The 16205-nt window shown below is 44.0% G+C and overlaps 1 protein-coding gene across 1 annotated transcript in view; it reads right to left on the bottom strand.

Moving 5' to 3' along the window:
* The window catches only part of LOC138284184 (aminopeptidase Ey-like), a 663484-nt gene that overhangs the window by 374131 nt on the left and 273148 nt on the right, over positions 1-16205 (bottom strand). The window contains exon 8 of the mRNA XM_069222683.1: positions 27-170. Coding sequence (XP_069078784.1) covers positions 27-170 — 144 coding nt within the window. The remainder of the gene's footprint in view (positions 1-26; positions 171-16205) is intronic.

The following is a 16205-nucleotide window of genomic DNA, read 5'->3' as shown; positions in this document are numbered from 1 at the left end:
AAGGAGGAAAGCGATAAAATTATCACCTTTCTGTATGATATTGCATTGAACAATGCCACAATCTCCTCTGGGGTATTAACTTCATCTTCTTTCATAGAGAGCGGGTGGGAGGTCGCCAAGGCATCAAAGTCCATGACTGGGTAGATTTCATTAAACAGCATCAGATCTTTCTGAAAAAAAGTCAGTAGTTAAAATAATCATGCAGATGCAGCATATGAAGGTATTCATATATATGTATATATTACCCAGTGGCGGTCGCCGCTGGTTAGTTATAGTTAGGTCAGCATTTCCATTGGAACTGTGTTTTTTGGTGTTGCTAATAACTTTAATGTCATTTGAGCATGGAGATTTTTCATGTGATCTGTCAAGAAGGGGACAAGAGAAGGTGGGGGAGTCACAAAACTCAAAATCCTCATCCATTTTCCATAGACTTCTTTAGGCAGGGATGTAGCAAAAATTGCTAAATGGAATTATACCAAATTTGACAGGAAGCTAGATCTTGGTACGTAGCTTCTGCTTTTTATTGTTTGGTGTAAGTCCTTTCAGAGTTTTTTGAGACATTAAGGTTAAAAAATATTTGTATATCTGGACTGTTGGTATCGAGGACCTCTCGCAAGTGTCCCTTGAAACCAATTTTAAAGCATAAAGTGTTCTGATTGGCCAAGGGAGCTGTTTTTCCCATGGGCCTTCTTGCTCCCTCTGAATTGGCTGCCAGCAACATAAGAAAAATTTTGCTGGCAGGCATTACAGGACTTGGCGAATTAGTCCTCAGTTCTGAAGTTCTAAGAAAAATAATATGGGGGGTGGTGTAGGGATACTCTCCCCCACTAGGCACCATGGGGGTGAAAATTGTAAAAGATGACAGTTTTTGCATGATCTAATGGGACTCCTGTGATTTCAGAAAAAAACCCTCAAAATGGCGGCCAGAGGCTTAATTCTTTAAATAAGGGAAGGGCAGCATGATTCCATTCACTGGACTGGTTTTGGCTCCAGTGACCCCATGCACTAGAGCTCAATTTAAATAATTAGGGGAGGATTGTTTAGGCTCCCACTCCAGACACCCCAACCCCATGAGCCTGATTTAAATGATTAGGGAGGGGGCACACAACCCCCCTCCCTGAGCCACATTCAGCCCTTAGGCCCCAACCATTTAATAAGGGGAGGAGGGCATGGTACCCACCATATGCCTTGTTCGCCCCAAGGACCCCATCCCCTGGGGCCCTAATTATATTTTAATGGGAGGGGGACCACGCGGTTCCACTCCCCAAGCCTTTAAAAGGCCTGGAGACCCCATGACCCAGGGCAGCTACTTAAATAAAAGGGCAGGAGGCCTTTATTGGCCCTGAGGACCCTGCTGCTATAGGGTCCTGCTTAGTCTCCATTTTAGATTTTCATTTGAACTTGACTTATTTCCTAATGGTGACTATTTGTATATTTTTCTCTAACATGTGGATGTGCTACATACACATTTATTCTTGGTAGGAATTGTTACCCTGTCGTCTACACATTTCGTTCAGAGTTGTACAATCAGAATGCAATGCCCTTGTTTACTTTTCGAGTGCTCATAGGAGACAACTCATTTATACTAGACAAATCAAAGAAGCTGTTCTGCACCTCTGCCACAATGTGATACGGACAGGTTTTTTTCCTATATAAATACCATCAATGCTAGGCTCGGTGAGAGGACTACTTCATGCCTAGATTATCATGGAACCACTATGGACTGTGACTGAGATGAAGCTCAGCTGACTCTGACCGTCATCCTGTGGAGGAAGATAGCCTGCACACTTTGGGACCTATTTATGAGCAGGTTTGCATCACTTTGGCACCACGCAACATGGCAAAAGAGCGACGCAAACCTTATATGTGTTGTATGAAGCCACGCAAGACCACTTGCTATACTCTGCCCTGGGAAGGCATTACATGGGCGTTGTGTGGATAGTCTCACACAACACCCATGGTTTCTGATGGATTCCCAGATTTACCAGAACTGGTAGACCTAGGAATGCACCAAAAAGATACACCTCCCCAGGAGAGGCATAACAAGGAGCAGTATCTTTATTTCTCCTTGTTACTTCCTCTTTCTATGTGTGTTGCATTTTGCAGCACACATAGAAAGAGGAATATGCCTCTCAGTATTTTGTTTGTGCAAGATGGTGTCCGTTCCTGCACAAAACCAATCCTGCATGTTCCCACACAGCGTAACTACAACTCGTTCCCTAAGGTAACTATAACTTGGGCCTCTGCCATGCACAGTTTGTAAAAAATTTTTTTACTGCAAATATTACATTGATATTATCAATGATGTTATCAAAGATGTCATGAGTGCCATATTATGTGTGGTATTCAGCAATGCATGACGAGGGCACACGTTATAGTTACCTTAGGACATGAGTTGTAGTTACTCTGTGTTACTTGAGATAACTATAACTATAACAAGTGAATTTCTATGGTTTGGTAATCTAAAATGTGAGCCTAACTATAACAAACCCGTAACCTCTGCTTTTTAAGTGACTTTCAATAGTTTTTTTTTAACATGTAGTAATTTTCATTACTATAGCCCTCATTTTGATTTTGGCGGTCTTTTTCCAAGACTACCAAAGCCGTAGGCGCCAGAAGACTGCCAGTGCTGGTGGTCTTCTGCCCACCAGATCATGAGTACTGAAGAGGAAATCTTCAAGTAGGGGTGCTGGCGGTCGGAGGCGCATGGGAGGTTCTACCACCGGCTCCGCCCCGCCAAATGTACTCCACCAGCTATATTACAAGCAGTAATACGGCCTGGCGGTGTCCTGATGGTGGGGTGCTACTAGCGGTGGAAGAGCCTGGTCCCGTTCCCTGCTGGACGACATCCTCGCTAGACAAGGTAAGTCGATTGTCCAACAGGGGAGGGTGGTGGGAGGGTGGGGGGTGTTGAATTTGCATGTGTGAGTGGATATTGTCTGCGTGTGTGCATGTGTGTGTGTGTGAGTGTGTGTATACGTGTGTGAATGTATGTGTGTATGCATGGTTGAATGCCTGTATGGATGTTGAAGTAAGTGCATTTATGAATGTTGAAGTGAGTGCATGTGTGAATGTTGAAGTCAGTGGTTGTATGAATGTTGAGGTAAGTGCGTGTATGGATGCTTGTGAGTGTATGTGTGTATGGATGCTTGTGAGTGAATGCGTGTATGTCAGTGTTGCTGAATGAGTGTATGCACGGTGTGTGAATGAGTGTATGTCGGGAGTGTGAATAAGTGTATGCAGGGTGCGTGTGGGTGTCCGTGTGTGTGTATGCAGGGGCGCTGTACTAGAAGGGAGGGCGCTGCACTAGAAGGGGCACTGTAGTTGAAGGGTAGGTGGGGGTGCTGTTCTGGTAGGAGGGGTGGGGCTTCTGGTATGGAGGAGGGTGGAGGATATTGAGCTTGCAGGTGGGGTGGGGGTGTCGTCTGCCGGTGACAGGAAATATATTTCCTGTCACCGGTAGCCTTTCCACCAGGGTACTACTGCCACGGAAACCCTGGTGGAAAGCTGGCTCCTAATGCCTCCGGTGGTCTTCATTGGACCGGCCGGGCCAGAGATGCTGATCTCCGGCCTGGTGGGTCCATCTGCCCTAGCGGTACAGGTGGAGATATGGCAGGTTCCCTAGCAATGTATCTAATAGTGTTTAATGTGCATAAGATGTACTTTCCCAGGACTCGAGCAATGAAGACACTGACTGGAGAAGAAGATGCAACATTTTTGATACCTGACGAGCCGGGTGATGAGAACATCGTAAAGCGAACCAATCAACAACATGTGAACTGTGAAATATTAGAATTCATAGACTTGATTTATGGACTCTATTGGATAAGGTAATAACGTACTATTAATTGACCAATTGGAAATTGGGGGATAGTCTGGGTGACTTTGATATAACAACATGACAGAGACCAGAGAGAAGAGAGATGTTAGGGGTACAGACCATATACCGAAGTTGTGTGGCGATATTGGGGAGAAGAGATTCGAGATTCTGTCATTGTGCTCATACTCTCTGACTGAGAGCCTGATGTGATGCTGATCGACTGATGACCTGAGGACGAAGACCGACTCTGTTGCTGACCCACACTGAGGATAGGTAGATATGACAAATGTGACTGAATTATATTTTTGTGCCTTTTCTTTCTAGGTATCAACTGCGCTGTATAATAGTATTCTTAGCTAGATGTTTTTCAAAATTCTGGGTTAGATGAGGGTTTCTTACATGACGATTGACAGATTACAGAGACAAATGGTTGACGGACTGTTTTGCTGAACTCCATGGCCAGAAATTATTTATTGCCTTTGATTCTCTTATTGACTTGTATAAATGCTTTAGAATATACTCTGATTCAAGCTTTGATTAGATTATGTTTTTGGCATCTTCTGACTAATTAATGTTGTTTTTATTTGCTTTGAATTGAGTTTAAGTTAATCTCATTATTTAGGATTGTAACTAAAAGGGCAATAACATTACTAAAACATATACTGAGGTGTGGTTATTCATGGCTGAAAAGTCATGGTGTAAATGTGTATTGCTTTTATTGATTATTGATTAATGATTTGTCAATGGTTACTGAATTTTGTGCATTGATTACTGAGAACATTGGTCCTATCATAGCTAGGATACTCCATGCGAATCAAAAGGTTCATCGACCTATACGCGTCACCTTGTAAGTTTACTTATCAAGGAAAATGCGCTAACAAGGGTGTATCTAGGTGTGAGAGTGACTGTGAGAGTGTCTGTCTGGGTGTGAAAATGGGTACATCAGTGTCCTAGTGGGTGCATCAGTGTCTGTGTGGGTCTGTGAGTGGGTGCGAGATGGTTTCAGTTGGTCTGTGAGTGGATGTATGTGTGAGTCTGAGTGGGTCTGTGAGTAGGTGCCTGAAATTCTGAGTGGTTTGTGAATTGGTGCGTGAGGGTCATACGGGTGTGTGAGTGGGAGTAAGAGTTTCAAAAAGAGAAATTGAGAGAGAAAGAGAGTGAGAGAGTTAGAGACATTTTCAAGCTGTGATGAATGATATACTTAGAATGAGATATTAGATATTTCTGGAACAATTGAAAAGAAAATTGAATTTGTCAATTAAAAAGTTTGAGGTCACCTTTCAGTACAAGCCTTAAACTTTTGTCTTTTAAAAGAAATTAAAGAATGAAAATGACCACAAACACACATGGAGTAGAATCCCCAACCTTCAGTGAGAAAGTCTGTGAGCTTAACCTTTAGGCCATAGGTGACTCCCTGGTGTGATGCTTCCAGACATACCTATGACAGTCAACCCACACATGTGATTGGAAAGAAACATAAATGTTCCATCACTAGAAAAGTTTAACAGTTACTAGTAAATAAACAAACAAGCTGCCCAGCGATACTAGGATTTGAACCTTCAGCCTACTGAGTTACATCACAAGTCCTTGACCATTAGCACAGAAGTGACTCTGTTCCACTCTGCATTCCAACGTAACTATAACATTCATACCAAACATCTTGCTGCTCTTACTCTTTGAAGTCATTGTATGGAGAAACCATTGCAATGACAATCTCTCTCTCTCTCTCTCTCTCTCTTTTATCACATTATGGGAGTGACAGGACCATGGGGGAAGCCTCAAGGTCCTAGCCGGCACCCCACATCCAGAGGGAGCCAGCATTGCTCCCAGCAGCAGGGCGGTGCTTTAAATAGCAGATCCCTGCTTGCAGAGGCAATGTTTTCATCTGTTTCCCTGAATGCATATTTGCATGGCGGAGCTGTTTGTCAGAAAGTGCACTTTGCTTGTTTTTGCTTGGTGGGACCTGTCAGCTCCCACCAAGCAAAAGCAAACAGCTATGCCCTGGGAGTGGGTACCCCTGGACTTAGCAGGAGCCATCTCAGGTGGGTGGTGGTCCCCAAGGCCATCAGTGGCTCCTTGAGGGGGGCTATGCACCCCACTTCAAATGAGAATTGTCCCGGGGAGGTGGTCGGTCTCTGGGGCTCAGGGGTCTGAACCGGACCCCTTCACTCTTTTAATGAAAGCCCCGCCCACACAGAATTTATTGAAAGCCCCGGGGTGGTGGCAATACCTGGGGCTATGTGGGGGGCTGTACAGCCCCTGCATAATATTTATATATTGCCCGGGGAGGTGGCGGTCCCTGGAGCTGCAGAGGGCCTTGGGGCCTCCCTAAACAGAAATAAATATTTGTTCTGGGGAGGGTGGTGGTCTCCCGTGCTGTGGTGGGTGGTCGAGTGCCCACCGCATTGGATTAAAATTTGGCTCAGAGGAGGTGGCGGCCGTGGGGCTTCTGGGGCCATTCAAATTTTAAATGCCCCCAGGACTTGGCCCACTCAGGGGCTTTAGTGAAACAAGCACAGGCTTTTTTTTTTTTTTTTTTAATTCCCACAAAAAAAAAATGCTTTTTTGCTCTGAAGTCCCTTTGGGAACCCAGCACCAGAGCTAATGGGTCAGGATATCCCTACCCTGGCCCCTTTTCTTATTTTTTTTATATTTTTGTCTGGGACTCAGCTGAAGCAGAGTTCCAACATGACTGCCAACACTTACTTGTTGAAATGTTGGCAGCCAATCAGATCTCAGCACAAGATCAGGAGAGTTTGTGAAGCCTTCGCTTCCCTTTATAAAAAATTTGGACTTTCTTTAATTTCTCAAAAATCACTTAACAGCTTTACACCAAATAACAAAAAGGGTGCTTTCTGGACCAGGAGCTGCCTTTCTGCCAAATTTGAAGTAATTTCTGTCTAGTGGTTCAGGCTGTAGACCTGTTCAAAATCTCTATGGGAATTAACATTTCTCGGCCACTCGTGAAGGATCACCCTGAAACTTTCCAGGCAGCAGTTGACGTGACTGTCTAATTTGTTTCGAACATTTTCTGAAGGTTAATCAAGCGGCACCAAAGATATAGGCAAGTCAAAAACAATATACATATATACACATATATGTGTACGTATAAATTAAAAAGGGAGGTTTAAGCCTGGCAAAAAAGTGTGTTTTGCTAGGTTGGATTTGCAGTTTAAAACTACAAACAGGCTACAATGGTAGAGCTCAGACGTGTTTTAAATTGCTACTTAAGGAGATGGCATAATGAGTGCTGCACGCCCACTAGTAGCATTTAATGTAAAGGTCCTTGGTAAAAGCAGTACTACTTTAATAGGGATGAATAAGTAAATTAAATGTGCCAATTTGGTGTAAGCCAATTTTATTATGTTTTAGAGAAGCGAGCACAAGCACTTTATCACTGGTTAGCAGTGGTAAAATGCACAGAATCCTATGGCCAACAAAAACTAATTTCAGCACATAGGAGGGATAAAAGACAAAGTTTGGGGGAAGACCACCCAATGGCAACCAGGTCTAACACCTGGCATGCATTATGATCATGCGTGCAAACAGCAACATTTGGTGAAATAAAACCAGCTATACAGTGTGAGAAAACAGGGCTGATTGCAGAGGCCCCCTAACTTTTTGCCCCTATTTTCCACTTTTTGCTGGTGTTTTCTTGACTCTGATGGTGCCCTGTGTACTGCTAACCAGTCCCAGGGCCTGTGCTCTGTGTGAAATCAGTATGCAAATTAGGCTAATTATAATTGGCTATGTCAACCTACCTATAAGTCCCTAGTATGTGGTAGGGCATGTAGGTTTAGGGACCCCAGCATAGGTAGTGCACCCATAGGTGCACTGCTGAGGTGCCCAGTCTCGTTTTTAAGGCAGTTCAAAAGAAAAAAGGGAGGTGATTTTTGAGTGTCTGGCGCTTCACCCTCATAAGATAACTCTATATTATATCCCGTGGTACACGGTGCAAATACTGGGGTTACACCTTCCAATAACCCTAACCTAGTAACAAAATGTTACCCTATAGAACACTTATAGGGGGTGATTCTTACCTTGGCCAAAGTACCCCCGCCAGAACACCGCACCGCGGTCGTCAGACCGCTGCGGTGATTCTGGGTTTTCCACTGGGCTGGCGGGCGACCGCCAAAAGGCCGCCCGCCAGCCCAGTGGAAAACAACCTTCCCACGAGGACGCCGGCTCTGAATGGAGCCGGCGGAGTGGGAAGGTGCGACGGGTGCAGTTGCACCCGTCGCGAATTTCACTGTCTGCAATGCAGACAGTGAAATTCAAAGTGGGGCCCTCTTACGGGGGCCCCTGCAGTGCCCATGCCATTGGCATGGGCACTGCAGGGGCCCCCAGGGGCCTCACGACACCCCATACCGCCATCCTGTTCCTGGCGGCTAACAGGATGGCGGTATGGGGTGTCATAATCCCCATGGCGGCGCAGCGAGCTGCGCCGCCATGGAGGATTCTTTTGGGCAGCGGAAAACCGGCGGGAGACCGCCGGTTTTCCACTTCTGACCGCGGCCAAACCGCCGCGGTCAGAATGCCCTGCGGGGCACCGCCAGCCTGTTGGCGGTGCTCCCGCCAACCCTGGCCGCCGGGGTCAGAATGACCCCCATAGTGTTTGCACACGTGAACAAAATATACTCAATTCCCCTTAAAGTAAAAAAGTATATTGAAATCTTAGTAAGTCCAATTCATTAACAATCCTTACAAAAACAAAATATCATAAGCAATCAAAATTATAACAGAGTTCAATACTCTTAATGTCCACAATCCAACTCAGAAGTAAAAACTTCATATAGAATCCAGATGAAGATCCAAGTTCATCATAAAGATCCGGGTTCATCTCAAAAATTCTTTTCGTTCCAAATTTTCCAAAATTGTCCACTAAAATGCTCGTCTGTCCGTCAACACGTGTTTCATCCGGGGAGTACCCCTTGATTTGAGTAAAAATCTAATAAGGACTGAACAAGTGGTGAGTAACAAGATAGGGACACTGATGTGTTATATTTATAACCAAGCTGTTGGATAACGTGACATTTGAATTTCAATTTCGTGTCAGCAGAGTTTATCGAACAATGAGAAAATATAGGGGAGTACAGCAATAACTTAGGCAATTGGAGCAATTGAGGTTATGTTTTTATAATATGTTTGTTTACTGATGTGGCTGTTTAGATTTCAGAAATATGTAACTATTTTACTATTAATTGGTCATGCTTACCTGGTTCACATATTGGATATTTTGTAAAAGTGGTTGTATTATCTAACTTTCAATTAGCCAAGTGATTTGGATAGTTTCTCACCATGTTAAAAGTACAATTTAGAATAGCTTGAGATTAAATACCAATATAGGTACAATATTATGTGATATAATATTAATGGCATGTATGGATATACTATTGTAGGGGGTCCTGAGGAAATCCAGGGGTACTCCCCGGATGAAACACGTGCTGACGGACGGACGAGCATTTTAGTGGACAATTTTGGGAAATTTGGAACAAAAAGAATTTTTGAGATGAACCCGGATCTTTATGATGAACTTGGATCTTCATCTGGATTCTATATGAAGTTTTGACTTCTGAGTTGGATTATGGACATTAAGAGTATTGAACTCTGTTATAATTTTGATTGCTTATGATATTTTTTTGTTGTAAGGATTGTTAATGAATTGGACTTACTAAGATTTCAATATACTTTCTCGTTTCAAAGGCAGGCCTGCCTTGCTAGCTGCTTTTAAATTAAAGGTATATGCAAATTCGACTTTGGAATTAGTAGTTCCAAAGTCTTAAACTACCTTATTTTTACATATAAGTCACCCCTAAGGTGTGCCCTATGTGCCCCTAGGGCTGGTTGCCATGTAATTATAAGCAGGGACCTTATAAAAATAGTTTTATAAGCCCTGGTGAGGTAAAACAGCCAAATTCATTTTTCCCCGCATTCTAGTGAATGGCCTCCATAGGCTAGAATGGGGAGACTTTATTTTAATTTTAAAAGTCCCCTTAAGTGACAAATACTAAGAGTTTGGTATCAAATTAATTGTTATAATAAATCCCACAACTTCCAGTTGTGGGATTTAATATAACTTGTTCAGGTAAAGAGTTTTAAACTTTACCTGAAAAGTTGACAATTTAAGCCCTGCGTTGTTTTTGCTGCTGTGCTCTGATTGGCCAGCCTCTGGCAGCCTGGCCAGGCTGCCTTGATAAGGTGTAAAGTGGCCTGACTTCACACAAAGAGATGTGCCTGTGGGAGAGGATCTCCCCTCAGCAGATGGTGAGGCAGGAAGGGGGAGAGCTGCCAAACTGGTCTTCAAAGGCAGAGAAGGACATTTGGAGCAACCCAGCTACACCCCCACATCCTGCAACCCCAGACAACTAGGTGCCCCCTTGATTAGATTAGGAGAAGGCAGGAGAGGGGTGTGTTTATGATTTTTAGCCACACCAGTGGGTGGGCTCAGCCAGATGTAACCTCCAAAAATCACTTTCAGCCATGATGGATTTTTGAGGAATGTTGCCTCCTTGGATGGATTTTGCCACACTTCCCAGGAAGTGGTCATCACAGGGGGAAGGACCCTGCACCTGATTGGAGAATCAGGACCCCACTGTTTTTCACCCAGGGGCAAGGATAAAACTCTCAGACCTGCACCCACACCTCAGATCCCTATCAGATTAAAATAAGGAAGAACTACAGGAGAAGAAGGACTGCCCTGCTGGACCCCTGACCTGCATCAGGACACTGCACTCTGAAGGACTTCACCAGCTGCACACTTGGGCTCCACCACTAGAAGGACTTTACCTGTCTTCTACTGCTTCAAGAAGGGACTCCCTGTTTGCTACAGGTACAAAGGAGCTGTCCAGAGTCCCCTGCATCAAGTCCTGCAAGCAGAGCCCAGCTGACCAGCGTCCAGTGGCCATTTGAGGATTCTGACCAGGTGCATTCTGGGAATTGTCGTTCCAACTCCCAAGGAGCAACTCAGAGCTTCTGGAACCTTGGATCAAGTTGTGAACACTTCAAGGACACAAAAAGGACCTCTGGAAGAAGACCCAGAAGTTTGGAGACGTTTGGAGCAACTCCATAAATTGAAGAGGTGCATTGTGGGAGTTGTAGTCCCAGACCCCAAGAGGCACACCAGAGCCTCTGAACAGTTGGCTAGTGCTGTGGACCACTTTCCTGAATCAAACACTTCTGAAAGTAAGTGTGACAGTGTTACTTCATGGGTGGCCTGAACTCTGGACTTTGTTCCTTTCCAGTGTGACCTTTTCTAACCCTTTGAGCGCTAGTTGCTTCTATGCGCTAGAAAGCATTAATTCTTTAAACATTCATATCTCCTGTTCCCCTTATCCGATTTTATTAGTTTTTGTGTCATTTTAAAGATAAAAATATAATCTATTTTGTTAAATTGGTTTTGGATTTTAAACTGTTTCCTGTGTTTTATTTAATTACTGTTTTGTGATATTTGAATGCTTTACACTCTGTCTCCTAAGTTAAGCCTTGTCGCTCGTTGCCAAGCTACCAAGGGTTGAGCTGGGTTTAATTTACTGAGATCTAACTGGACCTAAGTGGAGGTTAATGACCTGTTGCTAACTGTAGGTACCTACCGGCCCTTACCAATAACCCATTTTCCAACATACAGAATTAGAATATCACCTGAATTTTCAGAGAGCTCCATTTGGATTCATGTGCAGTTTTCTCAAATTAAAGGTTAGAATATTGGTAACAAACATCCAGTAATGTTATCAGTGTTTCTTATTCCACAGGAACGGCAAGAATCCATAATGTCGCCTTATTGATTTTACTTACAGAGCCTTCCAGCTACTAAGACTATGGACGATCATGAGCAGTCAGCACCTTTGTTCTACAGGTAAAAACAGCCAAACCTTTGGCACCCTTTTTAGTAAAGAAGGTGCTCATTGGCAGATATTGTTCTAAACTGGTTTGATGCAGTATGGTGAGCATAAGTGATTCTACCCTGTTAGGTTGAGAGGTTCATGATCCAAAGCAACACAGACAAAACGTAGCTGCCGAGGACTGTGCAGGGAGGCAAAAAGAAATACACGGTCCAGGGACACGCCTAAGGACAGATGAGTATCTAATCCCATGATGGTTAACATCAGCAATGTTCTTTCATGGGCCACATACACATTGAGGAAACCCGAGCATGATGTACCACTGGGAAAGCCCCACCATGATGCACCACAATCACTCATACTCATCACAATATGTTTCACATGCCTCACCCTTTGGGGACAATAGGAGACAGTATGGTAGCTTTCCTTATTGAGGTGAGGGTAAAAAGGCGCAAAGACCCAAGGCTGGATAGTGAGGTGCTAATAACCATTAGTCATGTCATAACTTAAACATGCGAACAGCAGTCACCCAATGTATAACAGAGTTTTAGTTTGGATTAATTCATTTTTCGAAACTTTGATTACCAACCTGTTGAGCAACTTTTACAAAAATAAGGTGACTTTGGATGTGAATACAGGATTCGTACTCTCCCTAGTTTTATGTCGATCACTTGCATAATCACTCTGGAATGTTTCCATATCATGCACTTTACTGTTCACTGCTAGGATGTTATTCAAATTCTGTGCTAATATGTCATCTATTTTACAGATTTAATGCTTGCAAAATGAGTTCCAAGTCTCCACTTGTGATGAAGTCTGGGCCTTTGAGCAGGACAGGGCACATGTTTATGGTCAGGTAGCTGTGTGTACTTAGGAATTTTTGGGTCAGATTTACAAGAAAGTGGCCCATCAATCCTGATGCACCAATTTACTTGTGTCGTCATTAGTCCCCCTAACATCTCCATGGTATTGCTTTATTTGCAATACAGCACACCATGACGCACATTAGCACAATAGTGTCAGAATGTATGATGCTATTGTGGTGCTTTGCTGGATGAGCACCATAAATTATAGCGCTAGTCCAGCAAAACACTAGGGAGGCCCATATGTTAATATGGGCCCGTCAATTTAACACCTGCACTGTACAGGCATTAGAAATGATGGAAAAAAATGATGCAGTGAAATCTTGTAGATTTCACTGCACAATTTTGTGTGGCTTCCCTGTGGGGGAACGCCCTCCTTGCATGCCTGGTGCAGGCATAATGGGCGCTAGGGCTTACAAAGTGGCGCTATGCATGCATTGCACCACTTTGTAAATACAGCGAAGGGGAATGGCCTCCTTAATCCCACTGTAGGGTCATAAGATATTACATAATGTGGTGCAAGGAGTCGTAAGGGCCTTGTAAATCTGACACTTTGTGCTTAAAAGAGAATTGCAAATTTCCTTGAATTTTGCCAAAAGAGTACCTACCCAACATGGATGGGACATCAGGCAGCAGGGTTTTTTTTGTTAATAGATGACATCCGCGAACCAAAATAGGACTTTACACATCAAGTGTCTGCTAGTGTGTTTCCTTGCTGCCACTGAGGTGACAGCACCTAAACCAGATGGCAGGTAGGCAGCCAAAGCTAGCATTTTTCTGCAGTCCTGGGAGTCCTACCATAGTACTTATGTGAAAGGAGAAGAGGCACCATAGCACAAAAGACAGGTCAAGCCCAGTGCCCCTTTTTCAGCTTTCTATTAAAAAACATAATTAAACTTGACAATTTGCAAATCTGGAAAAAAACTATAAGAGTTGCATGCCATCAGGTTTTGCAATTTCGGACAGTATAATATCAGGCTTACCCAAATGAGCAAGGTTCATTTTCTCTTTTGCATTATTTGTATTTTCACTTTGCAGCTGGTTTAGAGTGACCTTTGCCATAAATTATAATCAATCTTACAAGTCAACAAGGAGTTCTGTGGCTATATAAAGCAATGAGGCCACAGGGGAGTTTCTTTATGAAGCCAAGGAATTCTGAGGTATTGTATTCCTTATTATACTTGGTAATACCCAAATACCTTCAAGCAAACAACTTAAATCCTTAGGCCCATTTTAAGAAAAGTTTGAGCCGCCTTTGCATCATTTGTTTTGATGCAAAAGCGGCGCTAACCTACCGCCATATTTATATTTTGATGCTAGACCCGTCAAAATATCTGAGTTAGCGTAATTTTTTGGGAGTGCCACACCACCTTGCTTTGTTTAGCGACAATGATAAGCCAAAAATGACCCTAGCCCTCCAGCTCCATATTTACATCCCAATGCTAAAATGATGCACATAAGGGAACCAATCCCAAAAAATTATGCAAAGCCCAATTTGCGTAGAAATTGTAACACCTGATCAGAGGCCCACACACTACTACATAAGGAAAACACACAGAAGGAGCATAGGCAACCTTCTGGACAACATGGAACTGTTAATGCTCCAGTTGAGCACACCCTGCAGACAACAGCGACGACAACTGGTCCCTACAGTACCACCACAGAAACCTCAAACACAACTACAACAGCCAAAAAGGCATTGCAGAAGGCGAGAGAGGATATTTTGACAGCGCATAACCATCCTTGCTCTCAGGGAACAAGATGTCATCAGAACCTACAGTCTGAAGCGGGAGTCCATAGTATGCCTGCTGCAACACATTGGACCAGATATCACAGCAAGGGTGGAAACTGCAAAAGCTATTCCACCCATGACCAAACTCCTTGATGTCGTCCATTTGCTGACGTCAGGATCATTTCAGACAACAGGCGCACAAGTGTGTGGTATCTCCCAGCCATCCTTCTTGGTCCTCCTACCAAAGGTTCTGGATGCAATTATCTGCCTCACACCCCACCACATCTGCTTCCCCAACACCCAGCAACTGCAACAGGAGACCAAGCAAGGTTTTTAACTAATTGCTGGGTTCCTGCATGTGCTGGATGCAATTGATTGCACCCGTGTCCAACTTGTGCCCCCTGCAGCAACGGAAGACCTCTGCAGGAACCACAAAAACACCCATCTAATAAATGGGCAGGCCATTATGGACCACTGTGGGCTCTTCACAAACATCCTAGTCAAATATCCCAGCAGCGTCCATGATGACTACATATTCTGGCATTCCATCATCAGTAAGCGGTTCCAGGATGATCAACATGGCAATGGGCTACTCGTAGGTAAACCACCATACCAATCAGCACACAGACAATACATCAACCTTGTATGACAAACAAGACATACACCACACTAAACACACGTGAGCAGGGGAACACAGATGTACAGGCAACAACACACATGCCACACTACACCACATTCATTGCACATCACACACACACCTACACCGATATGTACATAATACAGCCACAACCTGACTGGCACACCACGTGAAGGACAGGTGGAGCTATGTCCCCTTTGCATATAGAAGCTGGGCCCAAGCCACTACAAGGGCCCACTGCTTGACAGCAAAATACAGATCCCAGGCACATGACACGAAACAATGAATAGTTCAGCTATGTGAATGGCATAGGCCATGTCAATGTACAGAAAGTCACACACACGCACAGCCCTAATATTTCATGGTGCACAAGCCTCTTGCAGCACCAATATCAAATGCCATCAATGTGTTGCCATTACCAACTACATATCACTTACGCATACCTGACGTACCCATATTGTGCACCTTCACCTGTCTGTTGCATTGTGCCGCACTCATAGGAATACAGCATCACCAGCCATGAAAGACCATGGGGCAGATTAATGAGAAGTGGTGCAGCATCTAGTCCTGTGCCACTTCACATGCACCCCTTAGCGCCTTCTTACACCACCATGTGTGCGCTGTATACAAGAAACAGCCCACCATGGCGCAGAGTAGATGCAATACTGTCAAGATAATGGAGTATTGAGAACATACCTGACCTTTCATGCACTGTACATAGGGACTCATGCAAAAATATGGTGTGCCCCCTCCCAACGCCTGCACTGTGCACGTGTTGAAAGTGTCTGTGATAAATCATGTATAGGAACCTTGGAGATTCCTCTGCACCTATTTTGCTACTCCTCCAATTACGTGAATCACACCCTAGTACACATGACGGCTGGCAGAGGCATACTCTGCCACAAAGGGTCACTAAGTGTTGCACTGCATGTGTAGTGCCACATGGTAACATGGAGGCCTGAGCTTGGCTTTGTAGGGCTAACATGATGTCAATACAAATGACAGCATTGTGGTGCAAGGAGATGGTAGGTTCCACTGACAATAGGACACAGCCTCAAATATGGACAACACAACACATATTTGGCATGGCTGAACTGCCAGTTCAAATTTATTTTGACAATCACTAGGTCCCTGAACCATAACCAATGATCATAATGTCCATAAACACAAACCAATGCAACCATTCCACAAAACAGGAACACACACAATACCAGAAGCAAGTCTGAGCCACCACTCCACCTAAAACTAACTTCTGCCATGAAACATACAAAATCACAAATGTGCATTACCGACATATGTATTCACAATCCTTTGC

The sequence above is a fragment of the Pleurodeles waltl genome, chromosome 3_1, assembly GCF_031143425.1.
Source record: "Pleurodeles waltl isolate 20211129_DDA chromosome 3_1, aPleWal1.hap1.20221129, whole genome shotgun sequence".
Lineage (NCBI taxonomy): Eukaryota > Metazoa > Chordata > Amphibia > Caudata > Salamandridae > Pleurodeles > Pleurodeles waltl.
The sequence above is the reverse complement of the archived record's forward strand: the minus strand, read 5'-3'. Positions and strand labels throughout refer to the sequence as shown.